The sequence below is a fragment of the Camarhynchus parvulus genome, chromosome 14, assembly GCF_901933205.1.
Source record: "Camarhynchus parvulus chromosome 14, STF_HiC, whole genome shotgun sequence".
Taxonomy (NCBI): Eukaryota; Metazoa; Chordata; class Aves; order Passeriformes; family Thraupidae; genus Camarhynchus; species Camarhynchus parvulus.
In genome coordinates this window covers 10546135-10564521 of record NC_044584.1, presented here as the reverse complement: position 1 = coordinate 10564521, position 18387 = coordinate 10546135, and the positions used below count along the sequence as shown (strand labels likewise).

The window sequence follows — 18387 nt, the reverse complement described above, 5'->3', positions numbered from 1 at the left end:
TGACTTTGCTGTATTTATATACTATATAAATTTTACATGCTATATATTTACAGTGGGGCAAGTGCTTTTTATCTTTAAAAAAACAAAGATCAAACTTTAGACATCTCTGAACAACACAGCTTGTATAAACCAGACAGATTATTCAGATGAACTGTATTTAATACAGGTTCCCCACTCATCTCCTGATGCAGGACCAGTGAATAATAAGTGCATCACAGTTTGATAGCATTTAATAATAAAAATAAAAATCACAGTATGAATTTGTCTGTAACTAGACACTTTAGAGAGACAAAACAGACAACTGAGACTTAAGACAAATGACAGTATATTAAGAAAATGTAATAAAAACATATGGAACAATATACAAATAGTCTTGAGAGATACATTCAGAACTGCATATTTGTTGTTTCACAATGTCGAAAACCAGAAGATTTTCTTCAGATCTTGAATATAACTCAAATGTGAAGTAAATTAGTTTCTAGTGTCAGACCACAGAAAAAAAAAATGAAGCTCTTGCAAAACTTGTGAAGTTTTAAATAAGTCTTTAAATTAAATATACAGACTGTCAGTTGCAACTTTTATAATTCCTGGTCGCTCTTGCACCAGATGTCTTAACTTGGAGTAACATTACATGAATAACATAAAGTCAACCTGAGTCTGTAATTAAGCAGCATTTGAGATGGTCTATTCCAGGGCATTATCTCAGCTCAGTGAGATATTTATGTGGTAATTTACAATGTTCAGCAGTTGTAAAAAGTTTTCACCCTTTTGGATTAGAAGTATATTTTAAAAAAGAAAGTCTCAAGTTAAAAACTAAAAAAAAGTTCTTATATGGTAAAATTCTGTACAGAAATGTTAAGCACCACTTATGACTGGATTTTGTCTTGATGGTAATTGATAATAAATCTTAAGTTTTGATGGTCACTATTGGTAATGTCAGGTTTGAAGGTAAGAAGTCATTGAAGGTAAGGAGTCGTTGGTTTTGATGATAAGTTGTTGGTTTTGAAGGTGAAGGGTTGTTGGGGGTGGTGGTCAGAAGTCCTTGGGGTTGGTGGTGGGTTCAGTCTGAGTATTGAAGGCTTTCATCAGTCAGCTCCACATCTGAAAGGCAAAAGGAAACAAGGTCAGTCCTGCTGTGACATTTAACATTAAACTGTCTCAGGGGTTTGATTTCTAAAAGACAAGGCTCAAAGCTGCCCCAGCTCCATCTGCTCCCTCAGGACAGGATCCAACTGCTCCCCAGTTCTAGGCTAAAGCTGCAGAACTGTACAGAGCCTTAGGACAGAGCCACCTGCTTTAACAGCAAGTGCTGGACCTTGGCTGGATCAAATGCAATTGAAGTTTTGCCTAGAAAGCAGCATTGTTTTAGTAACAATCTTGTGGTCAGGCTGACCATATTGTACCCACAAGGGCAGAGCCTTCAGAAACTTGCTGGAGAGAACATGTAGGAAAGAACTGATTCAAAGCTGCTCCTTCCCTCCTCCTGTATAAACTTTGCTGAAAAAACAACTTCTCACTAGCTGTTTTCATCCTTATTAATTTATTCAAAATAACAGGAGTTGGGTGAAAAGGCACAACCTCACAATTCCTCAGTGGTTCCTTGCCTGTCCCTACCTTGAGACATTCAGTAATCTAAAAACACAACCAAAGCAGCTTCCATCCAACAGAGAATACTACTTGAGACCCACTTAAAAAAAAAAAAAACCAAACCCTGACATTCCAGAAGATGGAGCTAATTAACATCCACAGACTTGAGGAAATATTAAAATTCTCAAGAGTTAAACTGCTTCTTCCTGCCCTGGTGTCCCCCTGGTGTTGTTCAGCAATGAACAAACAGCTCCTTCTCCTTCTCCCCTGCACAGCCCAGCAGCCTCAGTGCCCTGCCCTAAGCAAGGAGATGCAGAACACGGAATTCCTCACCAAACCTGCTTTGGAAAACCCGAGTTTGCCACCTGCTGGCCACAGAATCACCAAGGCCAAACCACGACTGAGCATGAGCATTTTACTCTGTTTAGTGCCTGATTTATCAGCTAGAACAGACCCTTTTCGTGCAATAAGTGTTATTTTGGACATGAGTATCATAAAAGAAGTCTCCTTTTACACCATTAGGATTTGAAAGACCTCAATTCAGTTCTGAATTTTTTCTCATGAAAGAATAATGGGTGAACAATCAGCTTTCCCTCCACTCTATTTTTAGAATAGAACTTTTGGTCATCTGTGTCTTAAAATACAATCAGTTTTCCACAAATGCACTTCTTCTTTGCCTTGAGCAAACTTTTCAGTGCATGAATTCAGTGCACTAATTGTGGCAATTTGCCTAAGTGTGGAAACCCTTGAAAGGGATTTTGATTTTCCAGAATTTCAAGATCAAACTTGTATTTTTTTTCTATGTTGACAGTTTCAACATGACCAGAAATGAACAGGACTGTCACTGACCATTAACCCAATTCTTAAACTGTAGGTATAAAATGTAGACAATTTAACAATTAAACTTGCTTTTGGATAGTGAGCTGTCTTCTTCACTTATCTTTGAGTAAAACAGTTAGAGGATTGTTTTGGTTTTCTATTAAAATAGATCAGTAACTGGAACTGGTTTATGTCAGATAAAAGGCATTTAATAAGGTATTATTTCTATAATAAACACTTCTGTTCAGCAAAAATTTCATGGGAAATGTTGTCAAGTTTGATTTTAGATGTTGAATTTGTTGCAGTGTGCAATCATCTTCACTGCATAATTTTAGAGCTAATTAATTTAAACTAATTAATTTATCCACTGCGAGCCCAAGTTGAGATTATGACAAGCAACAGCTGAGAGCTCAGTGTAAATTTAGTCAGGCACACAAATTCATATTTGGGTTTTTTGTAAGAAGCACCAGACAGACTTTTTCAAATACCAAAAATGGGGAAAGAGCTGTTTCCTCAGCCCACTTCTATGTGTTGTTAAGTCTACACTAACAGAAAAACCCCACAACTGAATAAAACAATAGCAGGAATTTAACACTCTCCAGGTGTTAAATTGTGAAGTGTCCTCTGGAGGTTTGACAGCTGTGCTTAGGAGAAGGCAGAGCTACACGTGGACCAACAATATTTCAGTATTATCACCAACTCCTGTTATTCTGAGTGAGCAACCTCCACTGTTTCTATGCTATGAACAACTGAATGTAGTATTTTATTTAAATTATAGAATGGTTTGGATTGGAAGGGATCTTAAAGATCATCTATTTCCAACCCCCTGCCATGATGCTGTTTGGAAGCTGTGCTAAGACCCAGGGATTTCATCAGCCCAGCATTTAAAGATGGTTATGAAGAGCCAGGAGTCCTGCCACCATCCCAGGGCCTTACCTCTGACATACTCAGTGGATGCCATGGAGCTGTATTTCTTGCTGTCACCTGCACCAGAAGGCTTCTCTTCCTTGTAGGGTTGTTTACTGCCCTGGTTTCTGTATTGCTCACATAAATGGTCATCTGGAGGACGGGATTCTTCCTTCTTCTCCCATGTTTTCTTCTGGAAACGAGGATCTAAATATTCCAATAAGTCTTTCAGTTTCCTGTCGTGCTTCTTCTTTTTCTTCTTTTTCTTATGTTTGCGATTGTCATTGTCAAAGTGGAGCACAGAGCAATCCAAATCATAAAGTCTGAAGGAAACATGCAAGTTAAAAATAGAAAAACAGATGTGGCACTTGATGTATATATGAAATGTTATTTATTTACCACAGGTGACGACTTGCAGAGTGTCTCCTACTTTGTGGTACTTTCTGCATATCTAAGTTAATTTAGATGCAGCAATCTTAAGCCCTCAGAATGAAGGACAAGAGGTCGTGGTTTGTACACAAATTGTTAACAGGCATATGGGGGATTAAAAAAAAAATTAAAATTGTAACCTAATCAAGAACGGTGTGCAGATGTTATTCTGTCTACATTGTCCAGCTCTAGTGTTCTAACACAATTCAGCAACATCTTTCCTATCTTCTCTTGGCCAACCTAATAACATGATCCCGTCACATTATGACAGATAAGTTACTTAGAAACAATGAAAAAAAGGCAGACATGAGAAATACCCAGAAAATAATTAGGAAAAAATTGCTGATTATGCTGGAATCCTTGCTTACTTGTAATCCTTCTCTCGATGTTTATCTTTGGACTTCTTTTTCTTCTTGACCTTCTTATACTTTTTGATTCTTTGGTCATCTGTCTTTCGGCATTTCTTTTCTACGTCACTTCCACTTTCTTCATGGTGGGAGTATTTTCTTTTGCCATTTCTTAGTTTTTCTTTTTCGTTTTCCCGGGAAGAGTCCTCAAAACTGGAGTGAGCTGAGCCTGCTGGAAGCCCGTGCCTCTCACGGGAGTATTTTTCCGAGTGCTGCTGAGGTACTGAACAATGGTGGAAGTTTGCTCTGTGGCTGCTGAAGTGATGCACATCCTCCTCTCGGGAGAGTGTGCTGTGAGCCCATCTGCTTTTGCAGTGATAATCCTTGTGTGACCTGCTGTAAGCTTGGCTCAATTTGTCATAGTCTTTATCACAATGAGAGGACCTCCTCTCCCTACCATCCCTTGTTCCATGGGAGGAATAATAATCATTGTAGTACCTGCATTTGTCCCATCTCCGTGGTTCATCTTGATAGTATCTTTCTCTAATCCAAGGTCTGTCTCCTTTGGAATAATAATACCTATTCCTGTCTGTGTCTGTCCTTTCTCTGCTTCGGGATCTGTAGCGAGAATATTTTCCTGAGCTCCTGCCATTACTGGGACTGTTCCTTTCATTGTGGGAGGATCTGTACTTGCTCTCACTGCAATATTCCTGCTTGTGACGGCTTTGCTTGTTTGTTTCCATGCTGTGAGAGCTCCTCCTCCTGTGGGAATGATCATCTGGTTTGTTTCTGGTTTGCCTCTCCTTCTCCTCAGTGTCCGAGCTTTCTCTCTTCCTCCGGTAGTGCTCTTTGTCAGTTCTTTTAGAGTCATGGATTTTTTTCTTATTTTTTTTCATATGTTTATCATCATCTTCACATATTTTATTACTCAGTCCCTCATCTGCTCTAGAAAATTGACTTTCCAATACTTTATCCAGCTTTGTAATAGAAGAGTCATTAACAGGTGGTACCTCTACATAGTTATTAGAAATGTCCTTTGTATCTTGGCATTTATCTGTAATATCTAGAGATGCAAGTTTTTTAGAACTACATTCAATGTCAGGCTTTATAGAGGAAATTTGCCCTAATTTCTCTTTGCTCTCAGGAGATCCTTTGATGTACAAAGGATTTTCTTTTGAAATGAGTTCAGGTTCTTTTGATCTTCTTAGTTTGTCTTTATCTCTGATGTCTTCAGACTCAGACTGCCCAAGGAATTCACCTTCAGTATCCAAGGATTTTTTCCTAACCTTGTGCTGACCATTGATATTGAGATGTGCATTATCAGCTTTTGTTATAATACTTTCAGCAACTTCTTCTTTGGTAAAAATGGTTTCGAATCTGATTGAGTAAAAAGTTTCTCAACCTCACAGCTAAAGTTGGAAGGAACCTTCCTGGATTCTTCATAGGCAAACAGTGCTTCCATCACTACAGTATTTGTAACTCCATCATTGTCAGAAGACTTCTGAGGTCCAGAGACACTGCACAAAAATAAAAACATATTTTTAACTTGAAAAAGTCCATCTAAAAGATGTTAGGAGTAAAATTTCCTAAAAAAACAAAAGTAGCTAATGCAAAGCTCTGAAAGACATTGACTTTAGAAAACCATTCTTCCACCTCCCTCAGCCCCCATGGAGAGTTTTTCTTCTCTCAGTTCTGCAGGTCTTGCCTTAAAAACCCCATCCCCAACATATGCAACCCTCTCCACTTGCAGCTCTGAATCTCATCAATAGCCAGAACCACTGTATTTGCTTTTCCCCCAGTTAGAAAAAAGGTAAACACACAGATTTCCCACTCTCCCAAGTGGGAGAGCAGACTGTGGGAATTTACATTCACTCATCCCAGGATGCAAAAAAGTGAAAGAGAAATAGAAAAAGTATTCCTGACAATGGAAGAAAAATGTAAAAACATCCTGTGAAAGTTTTATAGGAGGCATCTGCCTGTATTTAGTATCAGGATAATGTGTGCCCAGTGCTGATGCTTGCAATACCAGATGTACAGTGCGGAATTCTTTGTACTGATGTAAATCTTTTAAGTATTACTAGTAGATGGGTAAAATAGTAATAAATTTGTATGAAATCTTGTTTTAATCAGTATAGTCATTTTACCTCTTTTCCTCTGACAAGCTGTTCAACTGGCTGTACGTAAGAGATTCTAAGATACCTTGAGGATCTGGTGACAAAGCTTTAGGCATCTACAATTAAAACACAGAAGTTAACAAATAGAAAAGAAAGCAATTTTTAGTAGAAAACTACTGCTGACAAACTTCCAACATTAGATGTTACACAAGATCACAGACACCTGCACTCTTCCCACTTGACATGTCAGCCCCCCCTCCCAAAAATGTATTTTATGAAACTTATGAAGTATTATCTCCCTGAACTTCTCTTATGACATATGTCATTTGTTAACTCAGCTCTGCAAATTCAGTGGGATAATAGCACAAAGGGTTAGAATAAAATCTGTGGTGTGTTTTCTTGGTATTCCACATTGTAGTGCCCATGAATATTGAATATCCCATAGGTGAGAAAGTGCAGCTGAACAAATGTAACTCACCGCTTCAAGCACTCCGTTTGCTTTATAGAAGAAAATCTCAGAAGGTTTAACGGGTTGGACTTGGCAAGTGGAATCATCAAGTTTCAGTCCATTTTCTTTATATTCATTATCTAAACTAATAGCACCATTTAGGGAATCAATTTTTGGCAGCTCATGCTGGGATCTTTCTTCAGCATTCTGACAGGATGAATGGGAATTATGCAATGTACGGACCACCTTCCCAATCAGAATCCCATTGGAAGAGATGACGTTGCAATGCCTTTTGAACAAGCCCTTTGACTCCTCGGATTTTCCTGAAGGCTCTGCACCGTAAGGGACCATGTTATCAGAACACAGCTTAGGGTTTCCATTCACTGCTGGCTCAACAAAGATTTCATCAGCAACCTCCTGCTTGGAGACATTAGTAGCAACTGACACTGTGGAGAGGTTTGAGGTAGGCTCTGCTGCAGAAGAGTTTGTAATTGTGGCTGAAGGAAGGGGCTTCAGATCCTCCTCCTCCACAGCGCTGCTGGGACACTCGGCCTGCGGCACCGCCGGCCGGGGGGGCAGCTTGTTGTGAATACTGATGGTGATCTTCTGGGCTTTGGAAGGGTCTGCCATTGAAGGCCTGGAAATGGCCCAGTTCTGAACACAAGCTGTTGGTGGAGCTGAAGACGGCCTTTTTACAGCAACACCAACAGTACTGGGATCCTCTTTCAAGGGTCCATTTCCATTTAAACGACTTGAACTCTGGATTTGAAGAGATTGTAAGATGGATATGTTCAAACACAGAGCACAGGAAGTTTTACAACATTAAATTCTCATACTAAATAATTCTACAGATTGCCTCAATACCTAAGAAGAAATTTCACCTTCCTCCCAATATACATGCATGTCCAACAGGTGTGTGTAAATCCTGCCTTTGGTATCAAATGAGCATCAGTTTGACACCCACCCAAACAACTTAACATTCACTAAAGCTATTAAAAAAATATTTATTTTCCTCCCCGACAACACTGGAATATTTCTGCTAGTACTCAGGAACAAGACAATTTGTAGTCTATCACTGTCTTTACTAAAGTGACACTGACGGGGACAGGGCAGATATTTACTTTTTAAATTTAAATTACTTAGGCATGAATAGACTACTTTTTGAAATTAAATTGTTTAGGCATTAATAGGCAACTTTAATTGTCTCAAGAGCACAGCTCCCAGGTTTTAGAAAGATGAGCTGGAAGCGTAAAGTAACAAAGTGTCATGGCTGCACAATTAAGGATTAGCCACTGTTTGAGTAATTCTGGCTCTAGCATGAGGGCTGTGAAGAAACCTGCAGTGTGGAAGGGAAACTAAAACTCAAAAAACCCCACCCTACACCGAAACCTGGTGCTATTACCTGCCCCCCTTGAATTACCTTGATCATGTGGGGAGGCAGCCGGGGTCCCATGAACGCAGGCTGCTTGCTGCTGGCCCCGCGCTGGCCCAGGAAGGAGCGTGGGTAGGAGGGCGCGGGCAGGTAGAACGCTCGCTCCCCCAGCGTCAGGTCATAGCGCCTGGGGACAGAGGGACACCCGAGCTCAGAGCTATTCCTTCAGCCAATTCTGGATTAAACCCATCCCATAATCTCAGCAACAGTGAATACGACACAAAAGATACATCTGGTACACTTAGGCAGGACTACAAACCGAAGATTAGATAATGGTTTTCCTACAACGACTGTCCTTTCCAGAGCAATGGTTCAGCCTCACACCATCTATGGTCATGATTTCACCTCTTTTCTAAACTGGCCAGCTACAGTGAGCACATGGAAAGCAGTGTACCCAAATGTAGAAGCTTAAGGTCAAGCAATGAAAGGTAATAAATGACATGCGGAATTTCCACTTAGACAGAAATATACAAATAAAAAAACTCCAAAACAAGAAAAGTATCAGCAACCTGACAATAAAAATGGTCTGAGGACATCTGGTGTTATTACCTGATATAAAAAAGTACATAAGCTTGCTGATTGAGAACTGTTTTGATATCAGAAAGCTCTACTGAGGCATCATTCATTCGGTACCAAAGTCCATTACCAGCCTGCAAACAAAGACAGAATATCTTCAGATGAATTGTATGTGTTCCAAAGGACATCACAGATAGAGCACTGCAGAACAAAGCATACCAAAACAAAGCAAACAAAGCACATGATGCAATGTTTTCTCTGAAAACCAGTGGTTACCAATAACACTTTAATTTCTTTGCCAGCACAAATTTTATCCTGTTAGAAGTTGAGCTGATCTCTACCTTTATGAAGCAGAGATAGTGTCCAGCATTACAGTTGAAGCCACTATGTACAAGAACTGCATACAAAGCATAGATGAGGGGTTCTCCAATAGATTGGGACATATATGCTCGAAGATCCAAATATTCAGGGTATTTTACATCCTAAACAAAGACAAAGAAGATTCAAAAGTTATCCTGAAATACCTCATGGAACAACCTGAAAAACACACAGATTAGGACTATATAAATATATTTTTCAATTCACTTGAAAATGCCTATTCTCACAAACAACATTTAATAACTTAAGCTGCAGGAAGCTATTTTCCACAGAATTAGCTCTTTACGGAGAAGGTATCTTCTTATGGTCACACAGGAACTCTATCAGTAATAAAAAAGAAAGTAACAGCCATGGTTGCTAAGTTGTTATATCAACTTCTCTTACACTGTAGTTTACTGCCTGAAATGTGAACAACTTTAAAATGAGTATTCATCTTTGAGAAATGCCCATCCCAAGAAGATAAAGCAGCATTCCAGCTGCAAACATACCTTGTTGATCTTTCCACCTGTAAAATTTGCAAATCTTTTCAGTGATATTGTGAGAACATTGGAAGAGCGATGTATCGTGTATCTCTTTGATGCTGGAACCATCTTTTTACACCTTTAAAACAAGCACAGACATATTTTTAACAGTATATTCTTTTCTCACCCAGAAGTCAAACAGCTTTTCATTTCTCACACATGCTTATGCTATTTGAATGATATTTTGCTTGTATAATATGTTGGGTCCTTTCTTAAATCCATAAACTGCATTTCAGCTTTGTTAATAGAGAGAACATAGCAGGATATTAGAGACAGCTCAACAGAACAAAGGATTTAGGACATTATCTCTGGATAGCCAAATAAATGCCTTTAGATGTATCTTTCTTATGTCAAAAGGTAAGGCAGTAAAAAATGTAAAGAAATCACTGGAAGGAAACAGCCATTCTGCAAGAGGCAGACAATATTGGACAATATTGAGTTTTCTTGTACTGAGATTGCCTGGAAAGACTGAAACCCTCTGCAACCCTTCAAAACAAAATTGTTAATTTCATTTGTTTCACTGCACACTCAAAGGAGGTACAGACTAAGTCCTGAAATGCAACCATCAGCACAAAGACTGAAACATGTCACTTCACATTGTCAAGAAAAGTACTGCTGAGTAACAAACAGAAAGGATTTGACTGCCTCTTTTAAAAGTGATGTCAAAATACCACGCACAGAATTCCAAACTGATGGAGAAAGCCAATGAAAAAAATAAGAGAGCCATCCAGAATAAGGAAAAAAAAAAGAAGTGGTTTATAAAATTCTGAAACTTGTATTTAGAGATGAAGGTTTCAGGCAGTAGTAATCTTTATTAGAAAAAATAATGCTAGAAAACAAAAAAGAAACTGAAAACTAACATAACAGTTTGCCAGCAAACTATTGACACTGTACATACACCAAATCTTTCTTTTCAAACTCACAAAAAGACTAAACTTCTGGATTTGTGTGTGACTAAGCTGGTGTTGCCTCTCACCCCAAATCCTTGTCCATATCCCTGCGCTCCAACTCACATTTCTCAGCCATGCCTTTTAACTTCCGACTATGAGGATTTTAGTGTGCAACTTCACACTCAGGGAGGCTGACAAGGCCCAGCACAGACAGTATTAGGAAAAGTTCTAATGTGAGCAATACAATTCTTATAATGTATTTCCAAATATTTAAACAGAAATATAAAAATTACTCATTTAGAAACAAGTGCACTATTTTCCAAACTTTGAATGATTTCACTATATTAGTTATGTAAACAAAACTGAATGAAACAGCAAGTCATCTCTGTCTTATTGCTAAACAAAGTCAAGAGATAACTCATCCTCCAGGTCATGCACTGCATTGAACATGTGACTTGTATTAAGGTGTAATTAGTAATAATCTTACTTGCTACACTTATAGCTGTTTTCACCATCCAGCTGTTCCGGTTTCACAAATTGTTCCAGAGCTCTGGTGACAGACGTAACTGCCTGCATGAGTAGAAAGAAAGTAGAACACTAAGTCACAAGAACTGCAAAATTTCAAGCACTTATAAGCACTTTACAAGAGAACCTTGCAAGTTTATACTTAAGTGGCCTACTGTGAACCAGCAAACACTGTGAAGGAGGAGACAGAAATGGAGTTCTCTGAGTATTTACCTCATTTCAAAATGATCCCACTTCAAAATAAGTAAATTTTGCAGTGCCAGGCAGTATCTGTGGTATGCCTTGGCATCAATAATGAGAACAATCAAACCCATCAGTCTAACAATAGATGTATATTGAAGTAGAATAATTGAGAAGTATGATTATATCATTGTTTGTGTAGCCATAATTATTATTTTTCCAGCTTAAATCCAATCCAAACATGGAAAACATTTCCATGGCTTCCACAGAACAACACAGTCCAATCCACCACCATCCACTACCAAGCAGTTTTGCTGTAACAAGATCAGTTTCTAAGCCAAATGACTTTATTTTACAAAGCTCTACAAGCATTTACACATCTCAGGCCACGCTCACACACATTCTTACCTTTATATCCAAAGTAACGTCGAGAAACGGCTCGTACGTGTCTGACACTGCTTTGCAGTTCAAGCACTTTACTGGAACCAAAATACAAATGCTTAACATCACGTGAATGAGACTAACTGCATTAATTTAAATTATTAATACACATTACTTTAGTCAAATGACAAACTCCTTTGCTACAGACAGACAAAAAGACAAAGATCAGTTCGAAAGACAGTAAAATTTTTAAAAAAGTACCTCGAGATCTTAGATATCCTCCAAATATCTGATAAATAAGCGTGGTGGCTTGAGAAGATCTGTCTAATCTGGAAATAAATTAGAGTCAGACCTCAGAAGACTGAAAGCACAGAGTTAATTCCTCAAACAACTTTTGGTTTTATGAAAACCTAGGACACAGATTTTAATTTATGATAGTAAATAAAGTAGTAAGAGGGGCTAGGAAAGATTTAAATGTAATTATTTTATGCTTACTTGGTGCTTCCATTCAAGCAAGCTTTCTGTAAAGCATCAACAGTGAAGCATAAGAATTCATGTGCATCCTCTTGACTGCCAAAATGGAAATGTTTTCCTATTCCTAATAAATAAGAAGGTTATCATATATTTATTTCTTATAGAATGAAAGAAAACACACATTTCTAAAATACCTCTTCTTTAAAGTAGCAACATTATTTACATGCATCACATAACTCGCTGTAAAATTAAAAAAAATAAAAATAAACCTATATCAAAATACTTACTTTTAAGGCCATTGATAACAGACGTGGGTTTGATAGCATTATTAGAGCAACACAGGACCTGGTTGATGTGACTTTCCATTGTGCACATCATACAGAATCCTTCTACATGACCTAGTGAAAGAAGAAAGTATCCCATTCCAGTCAAACACACATTGCTAAAAGGAAAACCCACCCCAAAACAATAATAATCTAAGTAGTGGGGGCAATGTCCACTCTCTGTGGTACATTCTCTTCTCCTAAGGTGTCAATATCCCAACAGTTTTGTGGCATTTTATTATGGAGAATTGTACAGAATAAAACTCCTTAAATCACACACCAGGCTGCTCAAAACCCCATCCATCCTGGCCTGGAATATTCCCACTGGAAGGTGTCCCTGCCCATGGCAGAGAATTGGAACTAAATAATTTTGAAGGTTCCTTCCAATAATTCTGCGATTCTTAACTGAAATAATTTTATATATGAGAATAAAACACAGTCAAACTTCTAGGAATACATATTAAGATACCAGACTAGAAAGCATACAGCTGCCTTAGGAAATAACTTCACATTTATGGATATAAAAAGAAAGCCCCCTAGGCTTAATAAAGTCAAGTATAAAATCAAAATTCAAAGAACACAAATTCCAGGATTTAAAATGTACAAACAATTATTTAGAATAAAATCAGCCTAAATTTCAATACAGTACCCCTCTAAATTTGTATTCGAGTTCATAAAAGATTAGCTTGTAGTGCATTATAGAATGTTTGGGTTTTTTAATGGGTCAACATTGAACATGTAATTTATCACAGTATTAGTGCACTGCAGTATCTCAGCTGTGAAGACTAAGAATCTTTAACGCCAACATCCTAAATTTTATCACCTTTCTACCAGCAGGAAACCCAAATGCCAAATGTTCATCAAATGCCTCACTTTACAATGCACTTCATTATTCACATGAAGCAAGAAATGATCTTTTCTTTAAGTTTTACCATGGCACATTAAATTAACAAATTCACTTTATATGCCTCCCATAATTCTGAGCTTCCTGTTAGCAAAATCATAGAACCATTTAGGCTGGAAAAGACCTTGAAGATCTCATTCATAAAAACTGCTTCTACAGGCAAAATAGGACAACTAAGAATTTTTTTCATAGAACCCTGTTTTTCTTTCACCTTTGGAGCTGTCCAACAGATTTACAGTGTTAGAAAATACTCACATGACTTGGTGTGCTCAAGTGAAAGCATGTAATTGGCAAGAGGAGGCGTGTAGGTCAAACACTGGAGAGTAGAATTAAGGAAACAAGTGTTGCCGAGGTTCTGCAGTCCAACTCCAACACTTTGTGTTTGCTGCCAATCCATACAGATTTTCTCAGGCGGAAAAAGAATTCTTTGTGGCGGAGCAATCCCATCATTAACAACTGCAAGAAATGGTGTTTCGAAAAGAGTTGTACTGGTTTTATTTAAAAGAAGGGTATTTGTTTAAAAAGTAGGATTCTGCAGGAGCAGCCTGAAGAACCAGCTCTACTCCAAAACACAGCAACACATGATGCACAGCTTTAACACTGCCACGTGAATTTGCTAGTCAACACCCTCCTTTGGACAACAGTTTATTCATCTGTTTTAAGTCTTCTAATAGAAGACACAAACTACCACTCTGATGTTAGCACTCGATTTCTTTATCTCTACATCCTTTATTCTCTTCATTAAATTATTGTTTTTTTCCTTATCATAACTTAAACCACAAACTTACACTTGTGGTTATGCAGTAAGAAAAATCAGACAGACAAACAAGTAAGCAGCACAAAAAGTAACCCCACAGATATCAGATCTCTTCCTGGGCAGTGTTATTATTCAAAGACTTGTGAATAATGGAAGCCATGAATAGACATGGTAAAATGTACTTTTCTCTCCAGAGGAGAAGAGACCTAGGTACATCCATGCATTATGAAAAGCTCCTCTTATTTGATTTTACATAAATAAAAAATACCTTACAAATCAATTGTAAATAGATAAACCCAAGTTCTGCAACACCTCTCCCTGCAGCTGCCTTAGGGGATGCATAAAACTGAAGTCTGTGGCTGAACTCTTGATTTGCTGTAGTCCCGTTTTATAGCAATGCAACAACTAAAATCTGCTTCTACTTTGGTTTTGTTTTTAACAAAAAGGAGGGAGGACAGAAGACACTTACCTAGATCTCTTTGGGCAAAAGGCTTTGATTTTTGAGATGATCTACAATAAATATGCCCCCCAGGACCTTTGTCCACAGAGACTTTGTTTGGATCTTCTGCAGGAGGTACCCGGCCCAAACTTGCAGTGCGAGACGTCATTTTTTTAGTACGGGGTTTCATAGATTTGTCAGAGCGTCTTGAGGAAGATTTTTTAGACTTTGAAGATTTTGGCTTGTTAACTATGGTCATTGTTCATATCTGTAACAAGGCAAAAGTTCTGTTTGGTATAAGAATGTCCAAAGTACTCCAAAAAGGAAAGACCAAGAGAAATCCTGCCCCTTAGTCTCAAAGAACCTGAAGAACTAAACAGCTAAGAATGATTACAAACAAGGGAACAAAACCCCAAAACACACCAAAAAAATTCCACCCAACGCACAACTGAATGCACAAAGTAGATTTTTCCATCCAAACTGCGTCAATATTTTTTTAACTTCTGCTGAGTTAATGATGGACGGCATTTCTTACACTTCCATGGGACTTTAAACCACTATAGTTACCAAGATCTTTTTCTTAAAAGAAGCTGTGAGCAGCAGCACAATCAAGTGCTGGCCTGGTGAGATCCAGGAGGAATTGTCTGGCCAACATCTTCCTGCTCCTGGGAACCACACACCCCTGATGACACAGAGCATGGGAAACAGCTCTGAGAAATCTTGGGAAAGAAGAGCTAGAAAACACTTGCACATTTATTTCCACCTGGGTTTCTCCTGCCCTTCCAAGAAGTATTTCTTTGGGTACAATTTTGGCAGCACTCCTTGTGGTATTTTGCACCCATCATTTACAATGCTTACTTATAAACCAAGAGGTTGAATTCAAAAGCATCTTTTTCAGTTCTACTTATGTAAAGTTGTTTTGCCAGGGAAAAACAAAAGAGGAATGTAAACTATAAAAAGAAAATGATGACCGCAACAGAAAGCAAAACAAATCCTAATCCTCAGCTTTCAAGAATAAAGGTAATAACTGATACTAAGTCATTTATAAAATGCTGATTACGTTTCAAGATGGTACCTCTTTAAATACATGTAATGTTGTGTGCATAGTAAGCTGCTGAATAACTACATGATCAATTATCAACTCCTATATGTAAATTTTTACTACTATCATACTCTATCATGTAGGGCCTCTTCAAGTTTAGGGAAACTATAAACTTAACTGAGGGTTTAAAGTATAACCTGCTTTGTAACACTAAAATAACTGGGAGAACAAAGCATGAAGCAGTTTCAGATTCATGGCACAACTTGATTGCTAATGATGAAACTTCCAGTAGATTAAACAAAGCACAGTAAATCGCAGAACTTCTAGTCCCACAAAAGACAAATCATGTGTGGAACCTTTAATTAGATTTTTTTCCCCTCTAAATTTTCAATTTAAAATCTACTGTGTACACATTTTCCATTTTAGTGATGATAATACATAAAAAATGGAAAATTCACTTATGTTACAGAAAAATGAGGACATCCTTGTCCATTTCAAAGACTAACATGACAGTTCTTGGGCTTAGTGATTTTCAGGAAAGACCCAGACTTCAAATTGCAGATACTGGTGACATCTCTTTTTCCTGATGGAAAGGGAAGGGGTTTCAACAACATAATGAACTTATTTGCAGGACAAAAACCAGAATCAAGACTGCAGTGAAAAGCAACAGAAGAATATTATCACAAAAAAGCCTTGGCCTTATACTGACCAATGACGGAAGCCTCACATATTTTTAAATTTATTTTTGACAACTGTGTAGCACTGATTGGTGCTGCTAATTTAGTTTTGACAACTGATTACCAGATATCAAACACTAGACACCTGCAAATATCAACAGATGTCAAAAATAACTAAGATTCACCACTTTTTCAAAATCTGTCAATATAATTAATTTGGATAGAACATCTTTTGATGAAGTAGCACAAACATTACACAGATATTTCCCCACTGTTCGCTGTAAATACAGGTTCTGCTCCTGTACCACTGCTGAACACAAATGCACATTGCCATGGGTATTGAGCTCTTTTCCCCTCTGCTATTCCCATAACAGACTTCTCACAGTGTGATACTGACGAGCAAAACAGCACAAACAGTTGCTTTCCTCCCATTTGGAGTGATGCATCAGCGTTGTTTAGATTCTTTTTTCGCAGTCTCATCACAACACGCATCAGTTAATACTCGGATCTAAATATTTATGTTTGGTCTCCGCTTTGCATACAATAAATCACAGCTCAGGAGGGTTTTATACAAGATCCCGTTCACAGAACCGCGTTCAGCCAGGGAGTATGTGTCTTTATCTCAGCACAAACCAAACACTTCCAGCAGCGAGTGTCAAAAAACAAGAGCGGCACACGGCAAGACCGAGGCACAAACAAGGAGCAGGAGGAAACTACTCCAGCAGAAGCGCAGGCAGAGTCACCCCGCTACATCACCGACCGCACCGCACACGCGGCCGGGAGCAAAAACAACCCGGGGCAGCGCAGAACACAAACACACGCCCCGCGCTGGTTTTACTTTCGTTACAAAATTAAAGGCAGCAGAGGCGAAAGTGATTAATGCTTTTACCCTGGCAGAGCAGGCGGCGGGGAGCGCTCGGCGCGGGGCAGCTCCGAGCTCCGTGTCCCGGGGCCGTTGCTTGTGGCGGGACCGAGCCCGGCGCCGCGAGCGCCCGCGAGCGCCTCGCTCCGGGCGGCCCCGAGCCCCGGAGCCCGCTCACAACCGAACCGCCCGCCCCGCCAGCGCCAAGCCCGCAGCACCGACCCGCTTTCCCTCGCTCTGCCCTTCTGAGGGGTCCCGCTTCCCGAAAACGTGCTGACACCGGCAATAAAAGGCCGCTGGCAGGGGCAGAGACGGGCACCGCACGCAACATGTCCGCACTCAGCGCGGCAAGAGCCCAAACACACACAAAACAAAACCCAGCCCGACACGCAGGCGAGGGGGGCCGGGAACCGGCCCTGAAGGAGCTCCCGCCTCGCCCTTCTTCCTCCACCCCTCACACCGCCCGGCCCCCCAGCCCCGCGGCTCCCCTCCTGTGCCATGCCGCCTCCGCCGCCCGACCCCGTGCTGACCTGTCCGGGCCCGCGTCCCATCCCGGCCCGGGGGCAGGACCGCGGCGGCGGCGCCCAACGGCGGCTCCGTGCCCATGGCAACGCGGGTGGGGGGGCGGCGAAGCGAGCGCGGAGCCCCCCGGGCACGGGTCAGAGGGGCCGCGGAAGCCGCCACCGCCGCGCCGAGCGGGAACAACGCGGGGCCAGGCGGGGCACAGCGCCGCTCCCGCGGCGGGACGCGGGGCCGGAGCGTCCCGGCCGCCCTCCCGCCTGCGCCGGGACGCGGGGGACCCACGCCGAGTCCCCCACGCCGACAGCGGCAGGAGTAGAAGGAAGGAGATGCGGGCGCCGGCGGGACCCCGGCGCGTAACGGGGAGGGCGGGCGGGCGAGGAAGCACCGCCGCGCCGGGGGGGGCCGGTCCCGCCGGCCCAGGGGGTGGCGGCGGCGGCGGGGCTGGGTCCCTCCGCCGCGTGCTGGGGACGGCGCCCCGCCCCGCCCGGGGGTCCCACCCCCTCCGGCTGCCCGCCAGCCAGGAGGGCAGCGGCCGAGCGCCCGGCCCGCGCCCCGGCGCGGTGGGTTGGGCTGGGCTGAGCCGGCTGCTCCCGCCGGTCGCTTTCCCTTCCCTTTCCCGGGCCGGCCCCTCCCCCCGGCCCATTGATTTCCAGGCGGGAGGCGCACGCGGTGCCGCCGGGCTGTGCCGGGGCCGCCGCCGGGCCCTACGCTGCCCCCCAGCCCCATTACCTGGCTCGGCCCCGCTTGACTCGGCGCTGCCGGGTCCCCCTCGCCGCAGCCCCCGCCTCAGCCCGGCCCGCTCCGCCTACTGTTACAGTCCGTCGGGGAACAATGACGTCCCTCCGCCGGCCTCTTGCATCCGGGGCCCGGCGCCGGCCGGGCAGGCGGGCGGGGGGAGGAGAGGAGGCGGCGGC

At 41.4% G+C, this 18387-nt stretch overlaps 1 protein-coding gene across 1 annotated transcript; it reads right to left on the bottom strand.

Moving 5' to 3' along the window:
- On the bottom strand, positions 1 to 18371 carry USP42 (ubiquitin specific peptidase 42). Its single transcript, XM_030958288.1, is given in 18 exon segments — positions 1 to 1101; positions 3343 to 3635; positions 4110 to 5463; positions 5466 to 5605; positions 6233 to 6318; positions 6681 to 7409; positions 8071 to 8209; positions 8632 to 8732; positions 8940 to 9080; positions 9465 to 9576; positions 10875 to 10957; positions 11501 to 11571; positions 11735 to 11802; positions 11969 to 12071; positions 12235 to 12345; positions 13430 to 13630; positions 14401 to 14638; positions 18203 to 18371. Coding segments are annotated over 17 exon segments (4002 nt in total). The 5' UTR covers positions 14630 to 14638; positions 18203 to 18371; the 3' UTR covers positions 1 to 1060.
- Between the last annotated feature and the right edge of the window lie 16 nt (positions 18372 to 18387).